Source organism: Buteo buteo, chromosome 3 (assembly GCF_964188355.1).
Source record: "Buteo buteo chromosome 3, bButBut1.hap1.1, whole genome shotgun sequence".
NCBI lineage: Eukaryota > Metazoa > Chordata > Aves > Accipitriformes > Accipitridae > Buteo > Buteo buteo.
In genome coordinates this window covers 69,723,238-69,748,861 of record NC_134173.1, presented here as the reverse complement: position 1 = coordinate 69,748,861, position 25,624 = coordinate 69,723,238, and the positions used below count along the sequence as shown (strand labels likewise).

General features: G+C 36.8%; 1 protein-coding gene across 1 annotated transcript in view; it reads left to right on the top strand.

Moving 5' to 3' along the window:
• LOC142029317 (dynein axonemal assembly factor 11-like) overlaps nt 1-25,091 on the top strand; it is a 54,867-nt gene extending 29,776 nt beyond the window's left edge. Inside the window, exons 11-17 of the mRNA XM_075023975.1 lie at nt 1,177-1,254; nt 3,979-4,044; nt 5,602-5,671; nt 6,512-6,607; nt 15,311-15,393; nt 21,045-21,047; nt 24,905-25,091. Of these exons, the coding sequence (XP_074880076.1) occupies nt 1,177-1,254; nt 3,979-4,044; nt 5,602-5,671; nt 6,512-6,607; nt 15,311-15,393; nt 21,045-21,047; nt 24,905-25,091 (583 nt within the window). The remainder of the gene's footprint in view (nt 1-1,176; nt 1,255-3,978; nt 4,045-5,601; nt 5,672-6,511; nt 6,608-15,310; nt 15,394-21,044; nt 21,048-24,904) is intronic.
• The last annotated feature ends 533 nt before the right edge of the window (nt 25,092-25,624 follow it).

Sequence of the window (25,624 nt, the reverse complement as noted above, 5' to 3'; positions counted from 1 at the left end):
TTATGCTTTTTTTTTTTCCCCCAAGGTGGTCTAAATCTTACATACTCTATTTCCCTCATTAGTGATTTACCTTTAGTGTTCTCTTGTCTCGAACTTATAGTAAGAAATTGGTGTGGGAACACAAAAAGCAATGTGTTGCTGTTGTCTTTTTGAGAAATGGGGGGGTTTTATATGCAGCTGAAGTAGCCATACACACTATATTGACCAGCTGAAGAGTGGATTAATGCAAAATGACAATTACAGTGCTGTATTTTTAAAGAAAACATAGCCTTTTTTTACCAAGGTGCAAGCAGATTTTTCTTTTTCATGTTACTAAGATTCCTTACTCTTCCTCTCCTTGCTCATGATCTAAACACTTATACAGGAAAATACCAGTACTACAAGTCTTAATGATCTTACAGTGATTTGCTTTGTTTTGGCAGATAAATTTAAGGTAGCTTGTTTATTGCACTAAATGAAAGTCAGATATAGTTTAATTGCTGACAGCTGGACATGGATAGTGAAGATTAAAGTCTCCATCAGTAATATGTATTGTATTTTTTGAAGAAAGAACACAACAAAAAAATGTAATAGATGCATCAACAAATAATCTGTATGTATGCACTTTGGTCATATTGTATCTATCTATCCTGCTTGTAAACTTTTCACCATTAAAATTCTTTTTACTAGTGCAGAACAGTGACTGATAGACATGCTATTTAGAGATATGCCAAGCATTTGTTCAGTAAAAGTAATTAAGTTAGCATGAATAAAAAATTTCTTTAGAATTGCTTGCACATGCATCAAATCAGTTAACAGTAATGATACCTCATGATTAGTATGACCATTCATAATTAGAAAAAGTTCCATTTCGTATGTTAAGCAATCCACTGATTTCTTAAGACATACCAGATAAATTTGATATATTACTGTTTGATAGTGGACATTGTGACATGCAGAAGAAGTTATTATCAATGTAAGATGAGATATTACAAAATATTTGCTTATCTTTAGATGATGCTTTTAATATGCAATTGGACATTTGATATAACTTGTTTTGTTCCTGAAATAAGTTGTAGCCTCAACATCAAATACCAGATAATTCTAACCTCTTGCCATCTGCTTCTTACTTTTGCTATTAAATATAAAATACCAGAATGTGAAAATATAAACCATTTTTCCTTCTGTTTTGTTAAGGGAATCAAAGAAGAGAGAGAAGCCTCTTCAGACATTGGTCACTGCAGAAGGAAAAGTTCTGAATGTGAATGTGCCTAAGTATGTAAAGTTAAGAGGTTAAACAGGCTAACTCACCTCTTTATAGTTGATTTGGACAACTACTTCAAGACATGTGACAATACAAAAATAAGAGGGCTGACAAATTCTCGTTGCAGTATTATATTCCTGATGGGGAAACTGACTTGTAAATTTATATTCTAATGCTGGAAAAAGTATCAGTTTTCAGTTAGTAAAGTGTTAAAGGTTGTTTAATTTAACACCTTAGTCTTTGATGATTGAAGAACTTGCTTTTCTGTAAAAGATATAAGACGTTTTACTTTTTCCTTCTACGGTAAGGCTCTCCTTCTTGGAGCATCTTGCTAATAGTGGAAAAAGTTTAACTGGTTTGACTATTGAAGATAAATGTGTATGAGTATCCACTTCAAATGTGGAAAAATACGTCAAAGTAGTTATTTCTGGACAAAATCATTCTGTCCTCTGAGGACAGATGTAGAACTGGCAGAATTGGGAAGGATGTGTAATTACCTTCTATGGCATGAGGTCCTTTGACACTGAACGAGGTCTCTAGGAACAGGGGCTGGTGATACAGGGAAGTGTCTTGTATTTTATGATTGACAAAGGCACTTGGTTCAAATGTTTTGGAATGAGTTTCCAGGGATATCAGCCATGTGTTACCATTCGTTTCACTTGAGCCAAGCCTTCCTTTTCTAAGGGAAAACAGGAGACAGAATGTGTAAACATTGTTTCCTTATAAATGGCTCCCCAAAGAGCCTCCTACTGGAGACTGATCAAAAAGTGGCCTATGAAGGGCCACTTACCTGTCTGCTGTCCTCTGAACAACTTTTCCGATCTTAAGACTGATTTAGCTGCAAAATCGAGGCTAAGAACATGCTTATTGTTAGCATGAAGAATGCTTTCTAAATCTTGGAAATTTATAAATCCACACAAATTCAAGGAATTTGAAAACCTACATTATAGAATCAGTGTGTAGTTTTCAGTGGTATAGGGAAAATTAAAGGTAGTGGCAGAAGAACTCACGTTTATTCCATCTATACCAGAAGATACTTACCATTGTATCGGTGTACTTTTTTGTAAAAATGTGTTGACTGAAATTTTTTTAATATAATTTTCTAGTTCAAAACCAAGTCTAAAATAGTTCAAATCTTGTTTTAATAGAATTTGATAATGCATCTAAAAAGCAGAGACATTTAGAATAAAGCTCTAGCTAACTTTTTAGAAAAAATACAGTCCCCTAGAGTTCACTGTTAGTAGCAGTCCTGTTTGTGTCACCAAAGTTTTTTGGATTAGAATTTAGTCTGTGGATGTGCCCGCATAAAGCCAGATCAATGAGCAGTTTTTGTCATGGCTTCAACAAGAATATCACAGCTCTACAGTGCAATCTGGCAGTGTATTGGAGACACAAATAAAGAGATACAAGTAGACAGATGGTGTTCTCCAAAGTTTTTGCTCCAATGCAAAAGTCTAATGTCCATAGCAATGTCCAAGCTTCTCTGGTGTTCTTTTGGAAGGTTAGGAAGAGGAATGGCTTCATGCAGCTGAAAACAGACTATTTCTCTTCCTCAATTCTGATTAAGCTTTCTCCTAGAAAATTTTACAATTCTTTTCTCTTTTTACCCTCATGTTTTAGTGAATTCTCAAAATTTGTGATGCAATAAGAGAAAAAAGCATGAACAGGAAACAAAGCTGGTTTGTATTATTTGCAGTTTTCCATTAAAAAATACTGATAAGCTAAAAGCTCCACAAGCTTTCTTGCAAATTGACTGTATCAGAATACAGGAGAGCAAAGAGTAAAAGTATATCTGGCAAATACTTTTATTGCTGAAAAAATGTATCATCTAAACTGTTAATATTTGAACTTCTGTTACCTGACCACAAAGTATCTAAGTATTTTAATGTCACTGAAATATTCCAGATAAATTACATTAAGCAAACCGCTCTCATTCTATACTAATAAGTAATTTATAAAAATCTTCTCATTTATACGTAGGCTTTATTCTGTTTTTTCTCTAATACATGTGAAATGTTTGAGTATATGAGCAGAACTTGTAAGTCTAGAATAGATCTCCTTACAGTAGTAGTAATAGATGTTATTTTCAATTTATAACTGGTAAGATTCTTTCACAATTTTAAGAACTGAGCCAGCAGATCACAAACACACAGCTAATACAATCTACAGTCTCATTTTCAACAAATATTATAAAGCTTGTAGAATCAAGGATATTGTGCAACTCATGTTTTACTTTGGAAGGCAGATATTTATACTCCAGGCAAATGAATTGCTATGAACAAAGATGCAATTTTATTTTTTTTTTTTACATATGAAAAGTTTAGTATTACCGAGTTCCAGGCTTTTCATGCTTTTCATGAACTATTTTTTCTATGAAGATGTTAATAGAGCAGATGAATTTCACCAGCAGATGTCTCTCTTTCTGCATTGACAGACTGATCTTAATTTTAACTGACCTTCAGCAGTATTTTTTTCTTTTTCTTTTTTTTTTTTTCTTGTGGGTTGGGTGGGGAGAACAGAAAATATATGTAAGAATGACTGGTTCAAATGCCAGTATTTTTTTCTGTTCATGAGGAAAATTGCAACTCTTTCTAAAATGATCATGTGACATATTGTCCAAATGGTATTTGTATTAATCTAAAATTGCTAGCAGTTGAATTTGAAATATGCTGTAATGTTTGCTTATTCACTCCAATTGTATTTATCCTGGAGGTGTTTCTTGTCATTATTATTAGGCTTCATTTCTCTTTGAAAGATGATGAAGAAAACAACCAGATCATCTTGGATCTTGCTGTTTACAGGTCAGATTTTTTTTTTCTCTTAATTTTTGCCATTCTTAAGTTCTAATACACAGTGTTTCAATTATACTCCTCTCCGTCATGGGGACAAATAACATGAGGAAAACAAATAACATAGAGGGTAATGGAATCAGTCTTGAAGCCTGTGCCAAAGAAATGAAGCTGAATAAACCAAAGACCCTTTGGACTGTTCTGTTACTCCTGAATGAGGACTGCATCTAATAGTCCCTTCTAGAATTGATGTTTTCTGTAGTCCTAGGCAGGTTTCCTCCACACCTGTCCTTTTGTACTTACGTAAAATCTTTTCCATTCTTAATTTGCAGATTAGGGTTGTAGGGAATGGTTTTTTTGCCAATTCTCTGGGCCTAGAAGTGCTCCAGTACAGTTCATGTCCTAGTTAAATTCTTCTCCTCCCCAGGACAGAGTAGGGTAGCCTTGTCCTACTTTCCTTGCTTACTGGAAAGAGTCCATGGCCCATGCTATTTCCTGAACTGTGCCAGGTCATTGCCTGAAAGAAATTTGGTTGAACCAGGCCTAAATATGACACGGAATCCTGATAACTATTTGATAGTATATATGACTAAATAGTACAGTGGCCTTGCCCGCACTTGAAGGGGTTGGAAACCCACAAGCTTATCGACCCATAGTAGGAACTTTTTAGAGTAAAGCTTGAACTAGTTTTATAGCACAGACACTCTATTTATGCCAGGTGTTCTTCCCTTAAAGCTCATTAATTTCCCTCAGAAGAGGCCTGCTCCATGTTTCTGAGTTAGAAGAATTAGGGTTTTTTTGAGCCTCAGAAAATCTGTTCAGGTGCAATAAAATGTTGGATATATTGTAATATTCAGGTGGATATATTGTAATATTCAGGTTGGATATATTGTAATATTCAGGTCAGGTGTAAGAAATGCTAACTGAAAAGTTTGCAAGATTCACCTGAGAAGTAAAGTTATAAAAGAAGGGAAATAAAGAATACATACTTGTGCATTCACATGAATGTATGTGTCACATGATGAAGAGGAGATGTTTTACAGGTCACAAATTTTTTTTGACAGTACTGAAATTTAGAAGTACTGTGTTTTCTGGGAATGTAAAGTATTTCTGTTTATTTTTTTCCCAGCAAATTCTGTGTAAAAAAAGGAACTCTTATTATACATTTAATAGTTAAGCCTTCAGAAAGAAAAGTAGCAAAATACTTTTACAATTTTAAACAACAAATAGACTAATTTTCATATTAATGTACAGCACTAAACTGAGAGAAGAAAGACCTTTTTATTTTCCACAAGGATTTTGAATTCTTGCAGTTATACAATAGCTGATGTAGTGGACTTGACAGAATTTAGACTTTAATTTAATTGATATTCTGTAAACACACAGGAGGATCACGTTTTTCTTCCAAAGACATTAAATCCTAATGGTATTTCATGTAACTTAATAACTGAAATTGAATTTTGTTGTTTATAAACCGTGGAATCTTCCTTAAAGAGCTAAATGGTCTGCACTGCTTATTTACTGGACTGTATTGTAGACTGATTCTTTTATTTATATTTCATTCCGAAGACATTTGGACACTTCTCTGCTCGATGTTGATGTCCAGCCAACTTATATACGAGTACTGGTGAAAGGAAAGGTTAGTGTTTTCTTACTACATTCATTTCAAATTATCAGTTAATGCTTACCACAGTTATCCTGTGGACTCTGGATCTGACTTTCATGAGTTACCAACCATGTGCACCTATGCAGAAGAAAATGTTCTTTCATACTTGCATTATTTTGGACTGCACATAAACTGTGGAAGTCCTAAGCATAAGATGTGCAAAGCCTGAAATGAAATTTCACTCTCTTTCTCTCCTTCTCTCTTCTTATTCCCCCCACACAGTGTACTATAATTCACTTAAGAAGAGAGCTTGCTAGTTGCCCTAGGCTAGAATTTAGCAATTTCACAATCTGGAATTTATAGCTGAGAAACAAATGTATGTATATTCTTTTGAAAGGGCATTTAAAATGTCACTCCAGTTTTCTGTCTTCTCAGTGGTTTTAATTTTATCATCAATTTTTTGAAAAATTCAAAGTATTTAAACAATAAACCAAAATCCCTATTTTTGACTGTACCAACTGCATAAACAAAACATCAAAATTACGTCTAAAATAGACTGGATAATCTTTCTCATTTAATTGCTACTATAAGTCAAGCATCATTTTATAACCTTCTTTAGAAATGTCACTTCAGGAATGACAGCAATTCAGGAATATACATATGACTATACTTGTAAGCATAAGTTGTTTAACATGCTAATAATTTATTAGGATTAGTAATATTACATATAAAGTGAGAGAATTTAGACCTATACTGTGCTTAAGATCAAGGGATCTGATAGTGATATTTCTGCATGTGTTCTGTCCAGGTCAAAAAAAAAAGAAAAAAGAGATATTTTAGCATTATATACTTCAATCCCATATTTTCTCATAGCCATTTCAGTTTGTGCTACCTGAGGAAGTGAAACCAGACAGCAGCTCTGCTAAAAGATCACAAACAACTGGTCATTTAGTTGTCACCATGCCAAAGGTATGTAAAATAATCTGAGGCGGCATCATACCAAGATACTTAAATGTTGTGAGTACTTTGGGAATGTTCCTGACAGGTAACATCTGGCTAGCTAAAATTATTCAGTCTAGCCTTTGCCATCAGGCCATATTTTCCAAAGAATGAACATTCCAGAGAGACAATTTAATCATAGAGCCAAACCTTATGATTTCAGATCCCTTTAAAGGAACATTATGAAAATCAGTATTAATAGAACTATTTGTATTTCCTTTATTTTCAACAAAACCAGCTTTTTGTATATGAAAAGAGACTCTGCAAAATATGTAGTATTGTGAAAATGTGTAAGAAGATGGATTTTTTAAATAACTGAAAATAAGCAACTTGCCTATTTTCTTTTTACACCTGTGAAATAATAAAAACAAATAAATTTTTAAAACTTTCTGTGGCACACATATGTATGAAGTTTACATTTTGGTTCAAGGACAAGGATAATGTACTACTCTCACATCTCAGGTGATCAGAACAAGAGTTCCTTAATTCATTTTCCTTTCATGCTCTCCCTGGCTGGAAAGGATCCACTGGCCAGCTGTACAAATTATATGGAATCACAGAGAAAAAGGGTTGTGGCAACATGGTGTTTTAACCGAAAAATGCTGCGCAGCAGTCCCTAGTACTTAAAGAAGCCTGTGTAGAAGTCATATTCCCCTAACTCTGTGCTCTCCCATCTCCCCTGTGCTCTGAAGTTTGCCTGTATGGTGTCATGCTGATCAGGATTCAAGTCAGATGAGAATTCTGCTGGCAAGTAAAAGCAAATTGGCTTAAGTGGGTTTTGTATTCTCTCTTCCCTGCCCAGCCCAGTTCTTGCAGTGTAAATGAGAGCAAACTGATAGGTATGTCCACTTTATTTCCTTTCCACTGTATGTCTTCCTATGGTTTCAGTAAATGTACCTTGTACCCTGGATACGTAAGTGGTATTTTGATTTGTGGGATGACATAATGAGTAGATGAGGTAGAATCAAAGGTGGAATCAGGACATCTCCTACCCAGTCCCACACATCTGCCAAAAAATCAGAGAATAGTGAAGGAATGACCAGTAATGAGGAGCAGTCGAAGACATGGAGGTCAACTTGCCCTACAGAAGTAAGCAGTGAGAGAGGTAAGGCGTGGTCAGCCAGCAGCCAGTGGAAGCTTAGGGGGCATTAGAGCTTAAATACAGGGAAGATGCAGCAGTGTGAACCAGATGTTCTGGTTTTGGCTGGGATAGAGTTAATTTTCTTCATAGTAGCTGGTATGGGACTATGGTTTGGATTTGTGCTGAAAACAGCACTGATAATACAGGGATGTTTTCGTTACTGCTGAGCAGTAGTTACACAGAGTCAAGGCCTTTTCTGCTTCTCACCCCACCCCACCAGCGAGTAGGCTGGGGATGGACGAGAAGTTGGGAGGGGACAGAGCTGGGACAGCTGACCAAAGGGATATTCTAGACCATATGATGTCATGCTCAGTATATAAAGCTGGAGGAAGAAGAAGGAAGGGGGGACATTCGGAGTTATGGCGTTTGTCTTCCCATGTAACCATTATGTATGACAGAGCCCTGCTTTCCTGGACATGGCTGAACACCTGCCTGCCAATGGGAAGTGTTGAATGAATGCCTTGTTTTGCTTTGCTTGTGTGCATGGCTTTTGCTTTACCTATTAAACTGTCTTTATCTCAACCCATGAGTTTTCTCACTTTTACCCTTCTGATTCTCTCCCCCATGCCGACATGGGAGGAGTGAGTGAGCGGCTGCCTGGTGCTTAGTTGCTGGCTGGGGTTAAACCATGAAACCAGAATAGAAGACAAGGGGCAGAGAGAATCGGAGTGGCAGAGGTATCTTCAGGTTTGGGGCATAACAGGTGGGACAGTGGCAGAAAGAGGAAGGCATTTAAGGTGGGACTTGATGTCTTCTGGTGCAAGACTGAGTTCTTGGACCTGCAGGAAGAGCAGAGATGGAGCAGACAGGGAGCTGGAAGTTTTAGGAAAGTAGCATTCTGGAGATGAGAATGGATTATATGGTGGGGTTCTGGGAGCTGTGGAAGAGGTTAATCAACTTCAACATCTTGCTATTCTGCCATTATGCCTTTGGAGGGTTCGGCTGCTTTTAAGGCCTCTAGGACTACATCATATATTTTTGGCTTTGAGAAATAGGGTAACCCTGCCCAAGCATAGTTATAGGAAAAAATAAATTCTTGGTGCTCCAACCTTACCCTTAAGACCTCTAGTAAGTTTCTCTGCTGTGTAGGAGCAGTGGGACATAGTGCTACATATGATAAAGCCATGTTATATCAATTACAGCATTTTCTTCTGAAGGAGGAACCTTCAGCAGCTATTTGGGGTCATTTCTTTCTCTTTGTCATCTGATTTAATTCTAAGACTATGCAACTAGTAGTTGTAACTAAGAAGTTATTTTTCAGCTTTTGGCTTTTTCCACTTGTGGTTCTATACCTTCTATGTTTTCTTCTACACTCCAGTCCCATACCATCTGTCTTTCCCTATATGGACAGCCTCTCATTAAATCACAAACTGTCACTCTAGCATCAAGCATGCAGTTTAACCATGAGCTTGAAGAATGCTGAAAATTGTACTCATTTGGTTAAGATCCATATTTTGTTAATGTTCAAAATTCACTCATATGAGAATTCATGCTTTCCTAAATTTATTTCTTTGAAACAGAGGCTTTGACATTTGCCATTTTGGATAATGTCATTTTCAAATGTTTCTGAACAGTTTTGTTTACTATTTACTTGTATTTTGGATATTTTAAGTACCATCAGTTTTCTGTGCCATAACCTGCTTTTATTACTCATACGTCTTGCTAGTCTCTTTGTGGCTGATCAGTGCTTTAAAAAATGTAAGTATTTCAAAGAGTCTCTGGATATATTCAAGTCTGCTGCCTGCCTAGAAAGTCATACCTAAATCAGCAAAATGAATATTATCTCTTTATACTGTGATTGAGAACTGCCTTTGTTCCATTATTAACTTTATATTTCAGCTACATTTCACCTAAGTTGATATTTTGGCTACACCTACATATTTTACCTAGCCTGAGTGGCTGGAGCCTGCTTCACCTCAGAATGTCATGACTCACAGATATTTGTGACACCTGAGGAGAGAGAAGCTCTATGGAATAACTGAGTTGATGTTCTGAGCTTTGCCTTGTTTTGGTTAAAAACTACTTGTGTAGCTGGGACACACAAAGATATGCATGAATGGAGGGCTGCATGTTCTAGTATCTTCGTTGTCAGTGGATCCAAAAACTTGGATCCTGCAAAGCAGCTTTGCAGAAAAGGACCTGGGAGTCTTGGTGGACACCAAGTGGAACATGAGCCAGCAATGTCCTCTTCTGCCAAAGGAAGCTAATTGTATCCTGGGCTGCACTAGGAGTGTTGCCAGCAGGTTGAGGGAGGTAAATCCTTTTCCTCTATTCAGCACTGGTGAAACACACTTGTACTGTGTCCAGTGCTGGGCTCCCCAGTACAAGAGAGACGTGGACATACTGGAGAGTCCAGCAAAGGGCCATGAAGATGATGAAGGGACTGGAGCATCTCTCCTATGAGGAAAGGCTGAAAGAGCTGGGACTGTTCAGCCTAGAGAAGAGAAAGCTCGAGGGGATCTTATCAATACGTATAAATACCTGAAGGGAGGGCGGAAAGAGGGCAGAGCCCGGCTCTTTTCCATGCTGCCCAGTGACAGCACCAGAGGCAGTGGGCACAAACTGAAACACAGGAGTTCAGTTCCAGCTGAACATCAGGAAATGCTTTTTTACTGGGAGGGTGGCTGAGCACTGGCACAGGTTGCCCAGGGAGGTTGTGGAGTCTCCATCCCTGGAGATATTCCAAAGCCATCTGGACATGGTCCTGGGCAGCCAGGTCTCGGTGGCCCTGCTTGAGCAGGGGGATTGGACCAGATGACTTCCAGAGGTCCCTTCTAACCTCAACCATTCTCCGAGTCTGTGATCCTCTGAACTTCATGGATTTGCTGATGAAAGATGGATTTGTGCTGCTTACAGCAATTGCATGTAGCGGATACTACCCTATTGTTCTTTGTTCTATATTACAGTCACAGAATCTGTTGTCTTCCCCCAGGACTAAATTAGAGTGCACAAGTTATATTTTTTTGATACATATCCTTTTCAGATGTTCTATATCCATACACATTTTATTTGTATTAATAGGATATAATCTAGGAAGCAAAGTATAATGAATAAAGATTAGCAACAACTGGAAGGCCAATAGATATTTTTCTTCTAGAACATTATGGCTGAGGTTATCAACAATGTTTGAGAATACTAATTTGAGATCATCAACTTAATATGAATTCCTTTTAGTAAGATAATAGGAAGAACAGAGTTCATGCAACTTCTTTCAGGCTATATCAGTGATAAGACAAGCCTAATGACTATATTGCACTATATTTAACCTTTTTGTTCCTGATAAACAATTATGATCAAAATAAAATTATTTGCAACTAGATAAATGGCCTAGCACATTCCTTATGTAACTGAAATGTTAAAAATGCTATTAACCTAAAAATAGTCTCCTATAATATGCTTCTTGCAATACTATCCCCAAAAGATCTCTCTCTTCTCAGTTACAGAACAGAAAGCTAACTGAATTCAGCAAGTGTTTTTCACTTGCTGTAGTGAATTTCTGATCAGGTTACTAAACCTTTCACCATTCATCTTCCAGCCTGTTCATAGTTCCCTAGCCTTTAAAATGAAAAACAAAACCTCTTTCCTTGCCTCTCTGATGACCTTGCCATACCACAGATGTTGGAGATAGTAAATTCCACATAAAGAAAGCAAATGATTTTCACCTTCTTTTCTGGAAGTACATTTTTCTTAAATGTACTATTTACTGCACAGCAAATCACTGCAGAATGGGTCTCTTTCTAAGGCAGTGTCTACCAACATTTTTTGGAAGGTCATCAAAACAAACTGAAGGACACAACATTCAGTGAAATGATATAGTGACACTTTTAAAGCGCAGTGTTTATACTGTAATAATCATCTGTACAGAGATTTTGCGTGACTTAGGAGTTGATAGTGACTACATTGTATATGCTTCATTTTCCGGGAAAAATATTTGTGACTTGAAGCTTTTCAAACTTTGAACCTCTATGCTCTGGCAGTGTCATCTTTGCAGATGATGCAGGAAAATTAAAACCTGAGAGTTTCTTTAATAGGCTTTGACCAAAATTGACATATTTAATCAGTGATTTTGTAACGTGTCATCAGTGGATTACACCAGTAGCATTTTAATTGTCTGGAAAAAAGCATCAAAAAACAGTGTTATTAGCAAGCAGTTTTTATTTATGGTTCTGAAACATTGTGTCATGTTTCAAAACTTCACTTTCCTTATTTTAGTGGATCAGAAAAGTTCAGACTTTTTGATTAATTCTTTATTATATAAGCAGTCACAAATGAATTCTGACAGCTTTTTATTGCCTGGGCCTTCAAAAGCATTTAGAAATTTAAAGATCAATGAGAGTTAGATTCCTTAATTAATTTAAAAATAGGAGTAGTATATATTATGCATGTCAGTGTAAAGGTTATTTGATAGAATTTCATTATAATTCTCACTTATCTAGGTATGGTAAATGCAGTAATATTTCATTACCATCAAAGGCATGTAGAACCATACGCTGTTGAACCCTAGAAATGTATTCATCCTTCAGAATAAATGTGTTTCAGGGAAACTCTGTTACTTAGTGGAATTCCTGTCGTAGAAGAAAAAAAGCCACTGTAGGAAAAAAATGTGTACTGGAAAGATTACTCAGCTTAAAAATATATTTTTCACATATTCCTTCTGTTTTCTCAAATGTCTTTCAGATGCTATTTAACATATCCATTTCTGGAATTCTCTGATAATGATCTTAAAAGGGGTCTCCTTTCTGTTTTCTGTTTAATGCACATATTAGCAATAGTTTCATAAAGTAATTTTCAGAAAGCTTCATTATATTAATTTAGTCCGTCTTCCTGTATACCACAAGCTTTAGATTTCATACAGTTATCTTTCTGCTGAACCCAAAGTCTTATTTTTGGCCACAGTTGAAGCTGTGGCAGTTCTGTTTCCAGAACATACCATCACTTGATTACCGTCACTAAGAGATGGGACAGTCAGCCACTGGCTTGTTGAAGCTCACATACCATTCTTGTATATGAAGTTGTGTTTCAAAAAGAAGAAAAATTAGACAGTATCACTGAAACTTTTTTCTTGAACAGAAGTAGGAGAACATCTTTTGAGCAGAAGAGCTTTTATGTCAAACAATATTTGATAATTGATAATAGATGTTCTAGAAGGCATATCCTAGCCCTTCCCTAAGTTCCAGGATCATTTCTTGTCAAGGAAGCCTTTTCTGTTGATTGCAGAATCAGCAAATTTCTCTACCATCTTTGATGATGTGCTCTGAGGGCAAAGTAAGGAACATTAGTCTCAAGGAGATCAAAGAAATGAATTATTGTTAACAGAACACTAGAGGGCCTTCTGAGAAGAGAGGCAAGGTCCAAAGAAATGGACTTTCCTTCACCAGACTATACACAGAATCAGAGGCAATAAGCTTCTTCACAATGAATTTCAGAAACGAATGACAGAAACTACAGGCTCTTTCTTATTTCTGTTAGAAATTAGAATGGAGACTTTAAATTCACTGGGCTTCTGGAACAGACTACCTTCAAATCAATTACACTAAAAAATAGTCAATAAAATGAACTATTTGGTATAGTTCCTGTTCTCCTCCTTCCTTTCAAATGCTTAAGGCGTTCCTCTCCCATGATGTTGTTAAGAAGGGAAAGAGAGAATTATTTGCAGTGAGATACCCTTTTGCCAATAAGACATCTTCCAAAAGCAGTGATGGACATGCTTTCTTTGGGAAGGGGAATTCTCTTGGGCTTTAAAGTTGAAATTCTGTTTTAGCAAAGGAGCTGAGGGAGTTTGTGCTCACGTCTCCCTTTTATAAACAGTGAGAAGTCCAGACTGCAGCAGATTCTTTAATAAAAATGTCTGAACTAGCACATAGACACCAGAACTGGAATGCAAGTAAGAGGCACATCACAAACCAGTTGTTAGTTAATGTTGCAGATGGAGTCATGCACTTCACTTGCAAAAGAGAAGCAACAATATATTTTATTGGTATAAAACAGTGACTTAACAAAGTTCAGTGGTAAATGTGACAGTGGTTTCATAGTTTAACCCCAGCCAGCAACTAAGCACCACGCAGCCGCTCACTCACTCCCCCCCACCCAGTGGGATGGCGGAGAGAATCGGAAGGAAAAAAGTAAAACTCATGGATTGAGACAAGAACAGTTTAATAGAACAGAAAGGAAGAAATTAATAGTGATAATAACAACAATAATAAAATGACAATAATAATAAAAGAACTGGAACAGAACAAGTGATGCACAATGCAATTGCTCACCACCCGCTGATCAATGCCCAGTTAGTCTCCAAGCGGCGATCCCCCCGCCCCCACTCCCCCCAGTTTATATACTGGGCATGACATCACATGGTATGGAATACCTTTGGCCAGTTTGGGTCAGCTGTCCTGGCTGTGTCCCCTTCCAACTTCTTGTGCCCCTCCAACCTTCTTGCTGGCTGGGCATGAGAAGCTGAAAACTCCTTGACTTTAGACTAATCATTACTTAGCAACAACTGAAGACATCAGTGTGTTATCAACATTCTTCTCATACTAAATCCAAAACATAACACTATACCAGCTACTAGAAAGAAAATTAACTCTATTCCAGCCAAAACCAGGACAAGTGGTTTAACAAGATCCAATGACAAAGTACACTTGATTATTTACTGCATAGAGAACAGGATCAGACAAATTGTGAAGGAGACCATCCCATTAGAGTCACGAGGTTCAGAAAGGACCCCCTTTCTTTCTAAACTCCTTCTCAGGAGTCTATGTGTGGCTGGATCCAATCCTAGTCCCAGACTTGGTCAACGGTTTATGTCTAAAGGATTATATATGTGCAATCAATCCTTTATATCACTTAGCTAACATTTCAAAGTTTAGCATGCTATTAATCACTTACCAAGAATCTGTTGTGGCAAGGAATCTCTGAACCTTGAGGAATGACCTTGAGAGGTGTCCCTTCTGAAGGGGAGATCCTGGCCTGCAGCCCGCTGCCATGCAGGAGAGCTCAGCGGGCCCTGGGCTGTCCGCTATTTATTTGCACACTAGCAAGATGTCTGACTCACCGTTCCAGAGAGCCCTTGGCAACCATGTTGCCATCCATCCCCCAAAGTCCAAAGTAAGCTGGATGCAGCTATCAAAACCCCCACTGTTGGGTATGGCTTAAGCAGGGGAGATGGGGTAGGGGGGCACACCACCACAGTTAGCAATGGAGAAAATCAGTAATCTGCATTATTAACATGGTAATAAACAAGACAGCATATATTTAAATACAAATAGTTGTATATATTTAAATATTTTTCATATATATACACACTCATACATATAACTGAAAATAATTCCATTCAGATCATTTGGTTACATTCCCTTATGCATGTGTTTCATGCTGAGTGAAGAGTGTTAAAATCTAAAAGAAAGAGTAAATGTTACAAGAGAAAGTTTATTCACACCCTCTTAATTTTTCTATTTTTGAGAGATTATTTAAATGCTTGTGAGCATACATATCAACTTTTATGAGAATTATTTTTCTGTCTATTTTTATTTTAGGCTAAAGAAATAATCCTGTCTAAGCAAAAAGTATCAACTTCAATTAAACATTCTGACTGCAATACACTGCAAAAAAATGCAAGGTAATTCATTTTTTTCTTCTGCATTAGTTTTATTTTTTGTCCATCTGTTATTCACATGCCAGAATATATACTTCTTATTATGTTATTATTGAGAGTATGAAAATATTGATTTGTATAGAGTAAAACTATGTCTAAAAGCTTTAGACTAATAGCTTGTCTGGTGCTGTCTATAAAGTGATCTGCTCCGATAGCAGAGCCAAAAAAGCACTTATTTCTGCTGATCAGTTTTGCTAGATCAGCTCATTCAGACTATTAAACTGGTATATACTAATACTAAGTCACCTACTGAGAATCGCCTCTGCAGAAGTCCTTGCTATGTAACCGTTTAGAAAGCAATGATTTTGAATCTCTCTCATGAATGTATTTGCTCACTGGTATACGAGTTGAGTTACTGCACTAATAAATAGGTTAAAAAAGCAATTCTGCAAGGCTTTATAATATAGATCCATCCTGTTAAATGTGATGTAAACTACAGCTCTTAAAATCTTGCAGTTAATGACTGCCAGAAGCAAGCAAATATCAGTGATGCACTATTTTTTGCTTTTACTCTTAGCAAGTGTTATTAGCCACTGCTGTAGATAGACACTAGGGTTGATGGACACTTGGCCTAAGTACAAATACTATGATATATCTTTTAATCTTTCCTTTTCCTCTTGCTATAGGCAATGGTATTCACACCAGAATAAGAGATAGTAACAACAAAGTTTGTAAGCCGTTTATCTGTTTATATTTGAAGTGTTGCATTTGTTTCCTTGTTTGATTTCATTGTGGTGAATGGTGATGGAAAGGCTAAGCAGTTAGTGAAAAACAGCATTATGGATCATGAGTATTCTTCTTGGTCTCAATATTTAGGACACTGGAAAAATGGGTCTGCAAGATTCAGTTGTCATTAATTTTACTTTTTATTTCTTACTTTTAATAAATATCAGTCATGACTTCTTTTCTGAATGACCTGAATGATGAGAAGATAATAGGGTGACTGCAAGAATTTGTTGAGATTCCTAATGAGCCACAAGCACTGCACCCTTTCCTTAGGCAGCAGTGATTACAACAGTGCATCATCTTGATTACTGAGTATTTAAAATATTTTTAAAAGTTCCAAGCCAAATGGTAGATACTTAGTCTCCATGATATTTGAAAAGTCTTGGCAGTCAGGTGAAGTCCCTGGTGACTGGAAAAAGGGAAACACTGCACCCGTTTTTAAAAAGGGTAGAAAGGAAGACCCTGGGAACTACAGACCTGTCACCCTCACCTTTGTGCCCAGGAAGATTGTGGAACAGATCCTCCTAGAAGCTCTGCCAAGGCACATGGAGGACAGGGAGGTGATTCAAGACAGCCAGCATGGCTTCACCAAGGGCAAGGCCTGCCTGACCAACCTACTGGCCTTTTATGATGGAATGACTACATCAGTGGACAAGGGAAGAGCTACAGATGTCATATATCTGGACTTCTGTAAGGCCTTTGACATGGTGCCCCACAATCCTTCTCTCTAAATTGGAGAGATATGGATTTGATGGGTGAACTCTTTGCTGGATGAGGAATTGGCTGGATGGTCACATCCAGAGGGTAGTGGTCAATGGCTCAATGTCCAGATGGAGATTGGTGATGAGTGGTGTCCCTCACCATGAGATGGGGTGTCCCTCCCCCGATGAGAGGGGTCTGTACTGGGACCAGTACTGTTTAATATCTTCATCAATGACATAGACAGCATGATTGACTGCACCCTCAGCAAGTTTGCAGGTGACAACAAGCTGAGTGGTGCAGTTGACACACCTGAGGGATAGGATGTCATCCAGAGGGACCTGGACGAGCTCGAGAAGTAGGCCCACATGAACCTCCTGAGGTTCAACAAGGCCAAGTGCAAGGTCCTGCACCTGGGTGGGGGCAACCCCCAGTATCAATACAGGCTGGGGGATGAAGGGATTGAGAGCAGCCCTGTGGAGAAGGACTTGGGGGTACTGGTGGATGAAAAGCTGGACATGAGCCAGCAATGTGCTTTTGCAGACCAGAATGCCAACTCTGTCATGGGCTGCATCAAAAGAAACATGGCCAGCAGGTCGAGGGGGGTGATTCTTCCTCCCTGCTCTGCTTTGGTGAGACCCCACCTGCAGTACTGCATCCACCTCTGGGGTCCTCGGCACGGAAAAGACATGGACCTGTTGGAGTGGGTCCAGAGGAGGGCCACAAAAATGGTCAGAGTGATGGAACACCTCTCCTATGAAGACAGGTTGAGAGAGTTGGGATTGTTCAGCCTGGAGAAGAGGAGGGTCCAGGGAGACATTATAGTGGCCTTCCAGCACTTAAAGATGGAAAGATGGAGAGGGACACTTTGACAGGAAGTGTAGTGATAGGACGAGGGGTAATGGCTTTAAACTGAAAGATGGTAGATTAAGATTAGATGTAAGGAAGAAGTTCTTCACTGTGAGGGTGATAAAACACAGGAACAGGCTGCCCAGAGAGCTGGTAAATGCCCCAACCCTGGAAATACTAAAGGTCAGGTTGGACGGGGCTCTGAGCAACCTGATCTACTTGAAGATGTCCCTGCTTATTGCAGGGGGGTGGGACTATATGACCTTTAAAGGTCCCTTCCAAACCAAACTATTCTATGATTCTATTCTATGATTCTACTTTGCAAAAGGAATGTTGGAGGTTTTTTTTTCCCACAGAAGTATAGCTAAAGCTTTAGATACATTAAAAGGAATCAGTTAAAAAAAAGTCTTAGCTTTTTTCCAGGAGAAAACTAGATCTTCCTTAGTTAGATAACTGACATTATCTTTCTTCCAAATGGATTCTGCCAAACAGCAAGAGTTGGCAACTTTTGGATTAGGAATATATATTTCCTTAGAACCCTCTCTGAGCATTTAGTTTTGGCTACACAGTAAAGGTTTAAATAAAAGTAATAATAGAAACATGGAAGTAATCAAAGTAGCAATGTGTAATGGTTCCCTTTCCTGCTACTTGAGGAACTAAAGATACTCCATGGCATAGCGAAACTCCCAAGAATTTGTGTTTGATTTCAGTGCAGTCTTAAGTAATTATGAATATGCTTACTGCAGATTTTGAAGGAAAAATACAAATTTTACTGTTAAAATATTATGGGAATATGTATCACAAAAGCAGAAGTAGGAAAAAAGTCTTTTGAATTACAGTTCTTACTAAAAATAGTAAGTTTTGACCTCTTTAGTTGAAAAGTTGCTGACTAGCCAGATGTTAAAAATTTGCTGAATAGTTGTCTCTTAGATTACAGAAGAACATTCATTACAGTGATTACACTTGACAGCTACAGATGTCTTAGCTAAATGCTGTCAGACATATAATCTGCTAAACTATAATGTAGTGCTTTCAATCTCTTTAACTCTTGTTAGTTAGATTACATGATGATACTATCATCACTTCTGCCACGTAAGAGAGATTTCTTCTATAACTGTATACAAAACTATTTCAAACCTTCAAAGAGACAAGTTTCTATAGGAGGAAGATGACAGATTGATTTATTATACTTCTAAAGCCTCTATTAATGTGGTAGCTGAATATGCCATTCTTTACTGTAACTGGCTTCACAGTTCATCTGTGTGGTACAGAAGTTGAGTTCAACACAGCTGCATAGGTGAAATTCAGATGTAGGTAGGAACCAACTTTCACTAAACTGGAATCAGTTCTTAGTGGCAGTATGTAATTCTGGCTTCTGGGGGGGGTGGTTTTGGTTTTGGTTTTGTTTGGGTTTGTTTGTTTTTTTTGTTTGGTTTGGTTTGGTTTCTTAATCTGGGTTCTTAAGGGGAAAACAAAAGAAAAACATGCTGCTGGAATGTCCACCACTGTCTGCTGGTAAACCCATTAAGTGCTTTTGAACAGGTTATCCATTTTCAGCCAAATTTCACTACTTGGGAGAGACATCAAATATATAAAATTGCCTGCAAGTTATGTTGAATTTGAGGCCAAGAAAGCCTGGATGTTTTTAATCACTGTATTGGATTTTAATTCCAACCTTTTTCTAGCAAATATGTCTTCATAAGACTTATTAACAGAACTTCCTTTGTAGTCTACAGTTTCACAGTGACGAACAACCATTAATTTACTTTCCTTGGAGAACTTTTTCTTTTTAGTTGAGCTTTTTTCCATTTATTAACAAGCAAAGAATAAAAGACTGATTATTTCAAAAACTCTCTACAGTTGTCTCACTTGAGATGTAACAGTGTTGCTGAGGATGAGACATAGTGTGAAGCTCTGATTTACTGGATGACCCTGATTTAGCTTGGTACATTTTGGTGAAGAAGATGCAAAGAACAAATTTGTGGGGAAAATTTATAGATGTAAGGGTAAAAATCTGTCTTTGGGAGTGAGGAGTCCTAATTTGGATCCTTGAAAGAATCCTTGTGAAGTGTGGGAATACTCCCTTTCCACAGACTTAATGGCTGGGAATCTCTCCCAGTCTTACATTTCTGCAGTTTACACACAGAGGTATAGAGGTGTGACAAGTTGGAAAGGAGAGGACTTCATGTTGCAAGGAGAAATACAGTAGAACAAAATGAGTAATTTCCTCAAGACTGGGAATGGGAGGTTAGCTAAGGTCAGAAATTGAATGGAGCTGTAGGCAAACTAACCTGAGAGAACTGCAAGGGGATTTATGTGATCTTTCAAAACCCAAATTCACTTCTCTGTCTAAACCAAGCATGAATATTTTAAACTGAAGAAAGCTAAGTGCATCCAAACTGTGGCCTGCATGAAAGATGAATAAATGTGTGGAAAGATCACAAATGGCAAATCAGTTATCAATTTTATTGAGATGTAATATTTGCCTTCTATAAATACCTGGGGGTAGATTGTAAATCTTGAGAGTTGAATAGATTTGCAGAAATAATATTCTCAGGCTACATAGTTTGTTAGCTGTCATGAAGACACTGAAAATTTTTACAATGCAAGTTACATTGTCTGAGAAAGGAGGAATCATAGGAATTGTAATTCAATCAAGTTCTTAACCAGAAATTGGAGTCAAGTATGACTAAGCAACATATTAAAAAGGCTTTTTACTCAAGTTAATCTTAAAGTATAGACTCATTTGCATTCTCATGGAGAACTGGAGCTAATCAAAATAGAGGGTATACATCTCTATCATTTGACTAATGAGAACAAAAGGTGGGGTGCCTCAGAAGTGATTTGAAAATTAATTTACACACACAGGCATCTGGTAATCCATAACTGTAATAAGGGCGAGGAGACTTCAGAAACATGCCCTTCCGGAGAAAGGCATTCTCAAGAATACTGTTCAGTTAACTCTTGATCACTACAATCTAAAGTAATCTCCAGTTGTCCATATGTGAAAAGGACAAAAGGCTGAGGGCAGAGACGTACTTTAAAGTCTCTTTGTAACATTCCATAACTTTGTAAACAAAGTCTTAACACCTTGTTAGAAAAAAGTGTGTTTTCAGTGTAAGCTTCCCTAACGTTTAAACATTAGGGACTCAACTTTGACTGACAAATTTAACAGTGATTTTTTTATTTTTCTGGGCTAATCAAGGAGTGAAAATAAGATGGTGTTATAGCCAGACCTATAAAATCAGGGTCAATTTGCATATTGCAGGTATTGGAGCATATTTCTTGCTAACAGACAAGGTCAGTTTGAAATTTAGTATCTTGAAGTGATTGTGCAAAAGAAGGTAAGGGAACAATGAAGTTAAAAATGTCACAATGACTGTGATTTTCTGTCTAACTTTTAGAAACTTGGATGTTAGTATTATATACGTTCTCAGTCTGGTGAATCCTATTTGTGAGATGTATTTGTCTTTTAGAACAGAATGACCTAGATATCATAAACCTTTTATTTATCAGAAATTTTTACCAGTGATTTGTTAGTTCTTCTTGATTGTAGTTTAGTCTCTGAAAAGTGAATTTGATTCTATCAGTCATTGTGTATTCATACCTTCCCAACAATCCACTGATACAGCTATAGCTTCATTTCAGATTACACCTATGTAGGGAGATTTGAAAGGCCTCTTATGCAATGAAAGAAGTATTAATATTCCAAGTATGTATGAGACCATGATTATTTGCTTGATTACCTAGTAGATTTTTCAAAGCCTGTATTTTCAAAGTTTGAGACCAGAGTATGGCAATTGTCACACATTCACCAATGGTTTTTAACATACATTATTAAAGATTTGTCTTTCTTAAAGCTCTCAAATAAGATACAATTCCATGTACTGGAATCACTTTATTTTCTTATTCAAGAAAAGGATTTATTAGTACTTTTTCTAAGATGATAATGACTTTTGTGCTGTTTCATTCACAATGTTAGAAGACTAGAAAAAATGCCTCTCCAAAGCTGTTCGTTGTGACTTGTAAATATCTTTGGAAATACTGATGCCAGAAAGCAAACTTTCAATCAAATGTCAAACCATGTATATTCTGGATCAAACGTATGAGAACTCTTTAGCAATTTAAATTTTATTGAAATTCAGAAGTTGAAACAGGGAAATGTAACTGTCAAATCATTAAAATATCAAATATGGGGATTAAGAACTGTGTGAACTAAAGTGTAAATTATCAAAAAATATCAAATTATCAGATATGTGCTCTGTCACACACCAGATTGTTCAGCAGGCTGCTATAGTTATGCAAAATGTAAGGACTGACCTTCTTTATTGTGGAGTTTTTTCTTTTTTTTTTTTTTTTAAATCATTGTTGAACTATGTGGAGGTAGAAATTGCTTTTCGAAGGGAAAAAAGATGCCAGGAAAAAAGAAAGGATTTAATTCAGTATTATTTATTTTTGTATGGTGCTCTAATGTTTAGACCATAATTTTCTCTTGAGTAGAGAACACTCAGCAGCAGGTAGCAGTGCCAGAAACTGTGAACTTCTTTTTTTTTTTAAACCTGAAATTGAAATCATTTGCAAACACTGAGATCTCCAGACATGTGCTGTAGCTGGTCCTGCAGGAAGTATTATTGTTTTCATCACTGTTGTCTTACCGTTGCTCATGGAAGAATTTAGGCAACAAGATTATTTTTATTCTGCTGGGTGGAATTACATGGGAAAAATGTTTGGATGACCTAAAACTCATTCTTTCTTCCAAAAATTTTCAGGTGGTTAGTTTTGACATCATCAATACCCAGCCTTTTTTTCGCATAAATTACATGGTGAGAGGAGCAGATTCTCAGCAGATGTATGTGTTGTAGCTGCAACAACTTCATCATAAATGAGTCTTGTCATCAGCTGACTACTTGTATCATGGCAGCTGAGATAACACTATGAAGCTTTACTAAACAAGTATAGAATATTTGATCATGTGCATATAAGTACATAAAAATCCACTTCCTTTCTGGAAAAAAAATCACCTGTGCTTGATTCTCAGTCTTTCCTGTTGTCTGTTCTAGATAATGTGTGCTGATTAAATTTTGAGAATGACTGATGCATATAATCCCTTCATAGCTTGTTGATGTGGACTGTTACTTAGGATGCTCACTGTTAATTTCTGGTTTATTGAAGTTTATTCTGCTACTAAGCAATAATCTATTCAAACATCATAGAATTTATTGTATTTCCATGACTAGCAATTTGTACAATTTTAGAGCCGTTGAACAAATGTAAAATACCACTACTAATAAAAATACTTCAGATCAAGGAAAGCCTTTTCTAACATGTGACAGAAGCACAGGCTGAGGATAATTCATGTTCATATTTATGCTTTTTTAGCTTTTTCTGAGGTGCTTCAGATTAGTGATTAGTAATTAGATTAAGATTCTGGACAGGGTGTGCTCTCTTTGGGATGTCCCCAACAGCTACTGATAAAGTGGTTCCAGGTTACAACACATTTCATGTCTCTTACCTTTTGGGGATGAATATTTTCTAGAATGTTGCCACAAAGTGAATCCACTTTATTTCATTAAACTGTGTAGATAAGAAAAAATCTAGCCTTATAAATTGAAGAACATTCAGGGTAAAGAAATAAGAGTTTTCTTTTCTCTGTCTTCATTACCCATAAAATTCTTCTCTGAGTAGTTTTTGTTTGTGCCACTTTTTGGAAAAGGTTACTCAGATTATCAAAGCAGGGTGCTTCTATGCTTGTTTTCTGCTCATCAAAATGATCAAATAATTCCCGTAGCACAAGAAAAATCTAGTGGCATAAGGCTGAAAGAGGTGTCTAGGCTGATGACTGCCTCTTCTGTTAGTCATGTTTTCCTCAGCATAGCATAGGATGAGAGGAGGAAGCCTCTGCATCTCTCCTTCACTAGGACGGAGTTCCTGCACACAGATCTGGGCTGGGATGTTTGCTCAGATCTCACGGAGCCTTGACGGAGAAGCACTAGCAGAATTTGGAAGCTGCTTGGCAAAACTCTCTTTTCATTTTAACAACTAAGGATGCTGTATTTTCAGTTAAAAAAATCTTTTAATATGCTTGCTTTACATATTTTCCTTACCTGTGTTGTCATCAAAGAAATTCATTCTTTCATCCAGTGTCTTTGCTACTTTTTTGTTTGTTCTAGTTCTAACGAGCCTTTCTGATCTCCTGGGTAAACACGTAGTTTTCTCACATCTTTGAAGAGTGACGCACTGTCTTTTGTAATGCTGACCTTGGAACTTTGACCCAAGGTAGCAATCAGTATAAAATGAAAATTAGTATAAAGATGTATAAATTGTGTGGGAATTTGCAGAAATTAGAACATCACTGTACAATAAAATTTCCATTTTGCCATTTTTCATGTAAACAGTTACAAATTACCTGAAAACAAGCTGGATTTTTTCTATTTAGTTGTTGAGCTCATCTATTAGAAAAGAACAGTGGCTTTAAATGCTGAAAGACAGGAAGTGTAAGAATATTTCAAATCTTTGATCATAATGTGATGTGCCTTAGTTGCCTTAATGAGTGGCCTGTACACATTTCTAAGTGTGATCTAAAAGAATATCCTTAATAGCAATAGAATCTGGAAATTCTGCTATAACTCTGACCTTTCTTATATTTTCATTTAAATTTTCTTTTCATAATACAAACATGGTGAGGATTCATATTGCCAAAACGTAAGAATTAGCTCATAAAGGCAAATAAATTCATACAATTACATTTTCTCTCTAAATAAAAGTATTTCTGTTTTCCAGAGATGAATCTGTCACATAGCAATTAATAGCTAGTGTAAAGGAACTGTGTTAAAAAATAACAGAAAAAAAAGAACTAAAACCCAATTACATTAAAATCCTGCTGTCTTACATCAAAAGCCTACCACTTGTAATGTGATATCAGCAATCACCATGTTCTGATACAAAGCAAATTATAGATGTCAAAAAATTAACTTTTGATGTTTGTAGGCTAAGGATTCTTTTGTACAAAATCTTAAAGATTTACATGAGGTTTTTTATAATGATCAATTTTCAAGTACAAAAACTCTTAATCCTGGTTAAATTGGACTCAGTAACAACTCTCACGCTGAAGTCAACAGATTTATTAACAGGCACCCAAAATAGTTCTGTTATATTTGACGCCAAAATTAAGTTTTTTCCATTTTTTTACCTCTTGTTTCAGGAGCGGACAAGCTGAGAAATTAGAAGTGGATCCTAGTAAATATTCATTCCCTGATGTGACAAAGATAATCCAAGAAAAGGAACGAATTGGACAAGGACCTATCAGGCTACAACCAGAGAAGATTACAGAGACTAAGAAGAGTTATGTTGATTTTGAAAACAATGAAGATGTTCCTCCCTTAATTTGAAACATTCTTAAATGATTCCTTTATATGTGGCATGTATGTTTGAGTTGTTTTCATGACCCTATGTGTAGAGTAGGTATAATATAGCTGAAGTTGGTATTAGTATTACATTTCTTTTTTACTAGATTGTTTACTTAAGTAAGTCTCGAATCAGAATGGGAGCCATCTAAGTCAGACATTGTCATTTCTTCAAAGAATACACTGTCTAGCTTGAAAGATGACATATTACTGTAGGAAAAGAGAGAAGGAAGGAAGAAAGCACTTGTAACAAATTTTATGATTATTCTCAGTAAACTGAAGATAGCAAAAATCTCTTATGTATTCTTTCAGTGTTGTCTTTTTCATGAAGGACAATAGTAAAAGAAAACAATGTTTTCTGGGAGTGAGAGACATTGCTGTAACCTACCATACATCAGTGAATTTTCCAGCATAATGCAGAGCTCCTGGATTCTCGAGCTGATATAACAATGGCAGTCCTTGAAGATTTTGGGAGAGAATAATGCTGAACACAGTATCTCAGATGTGGCACCATGGGG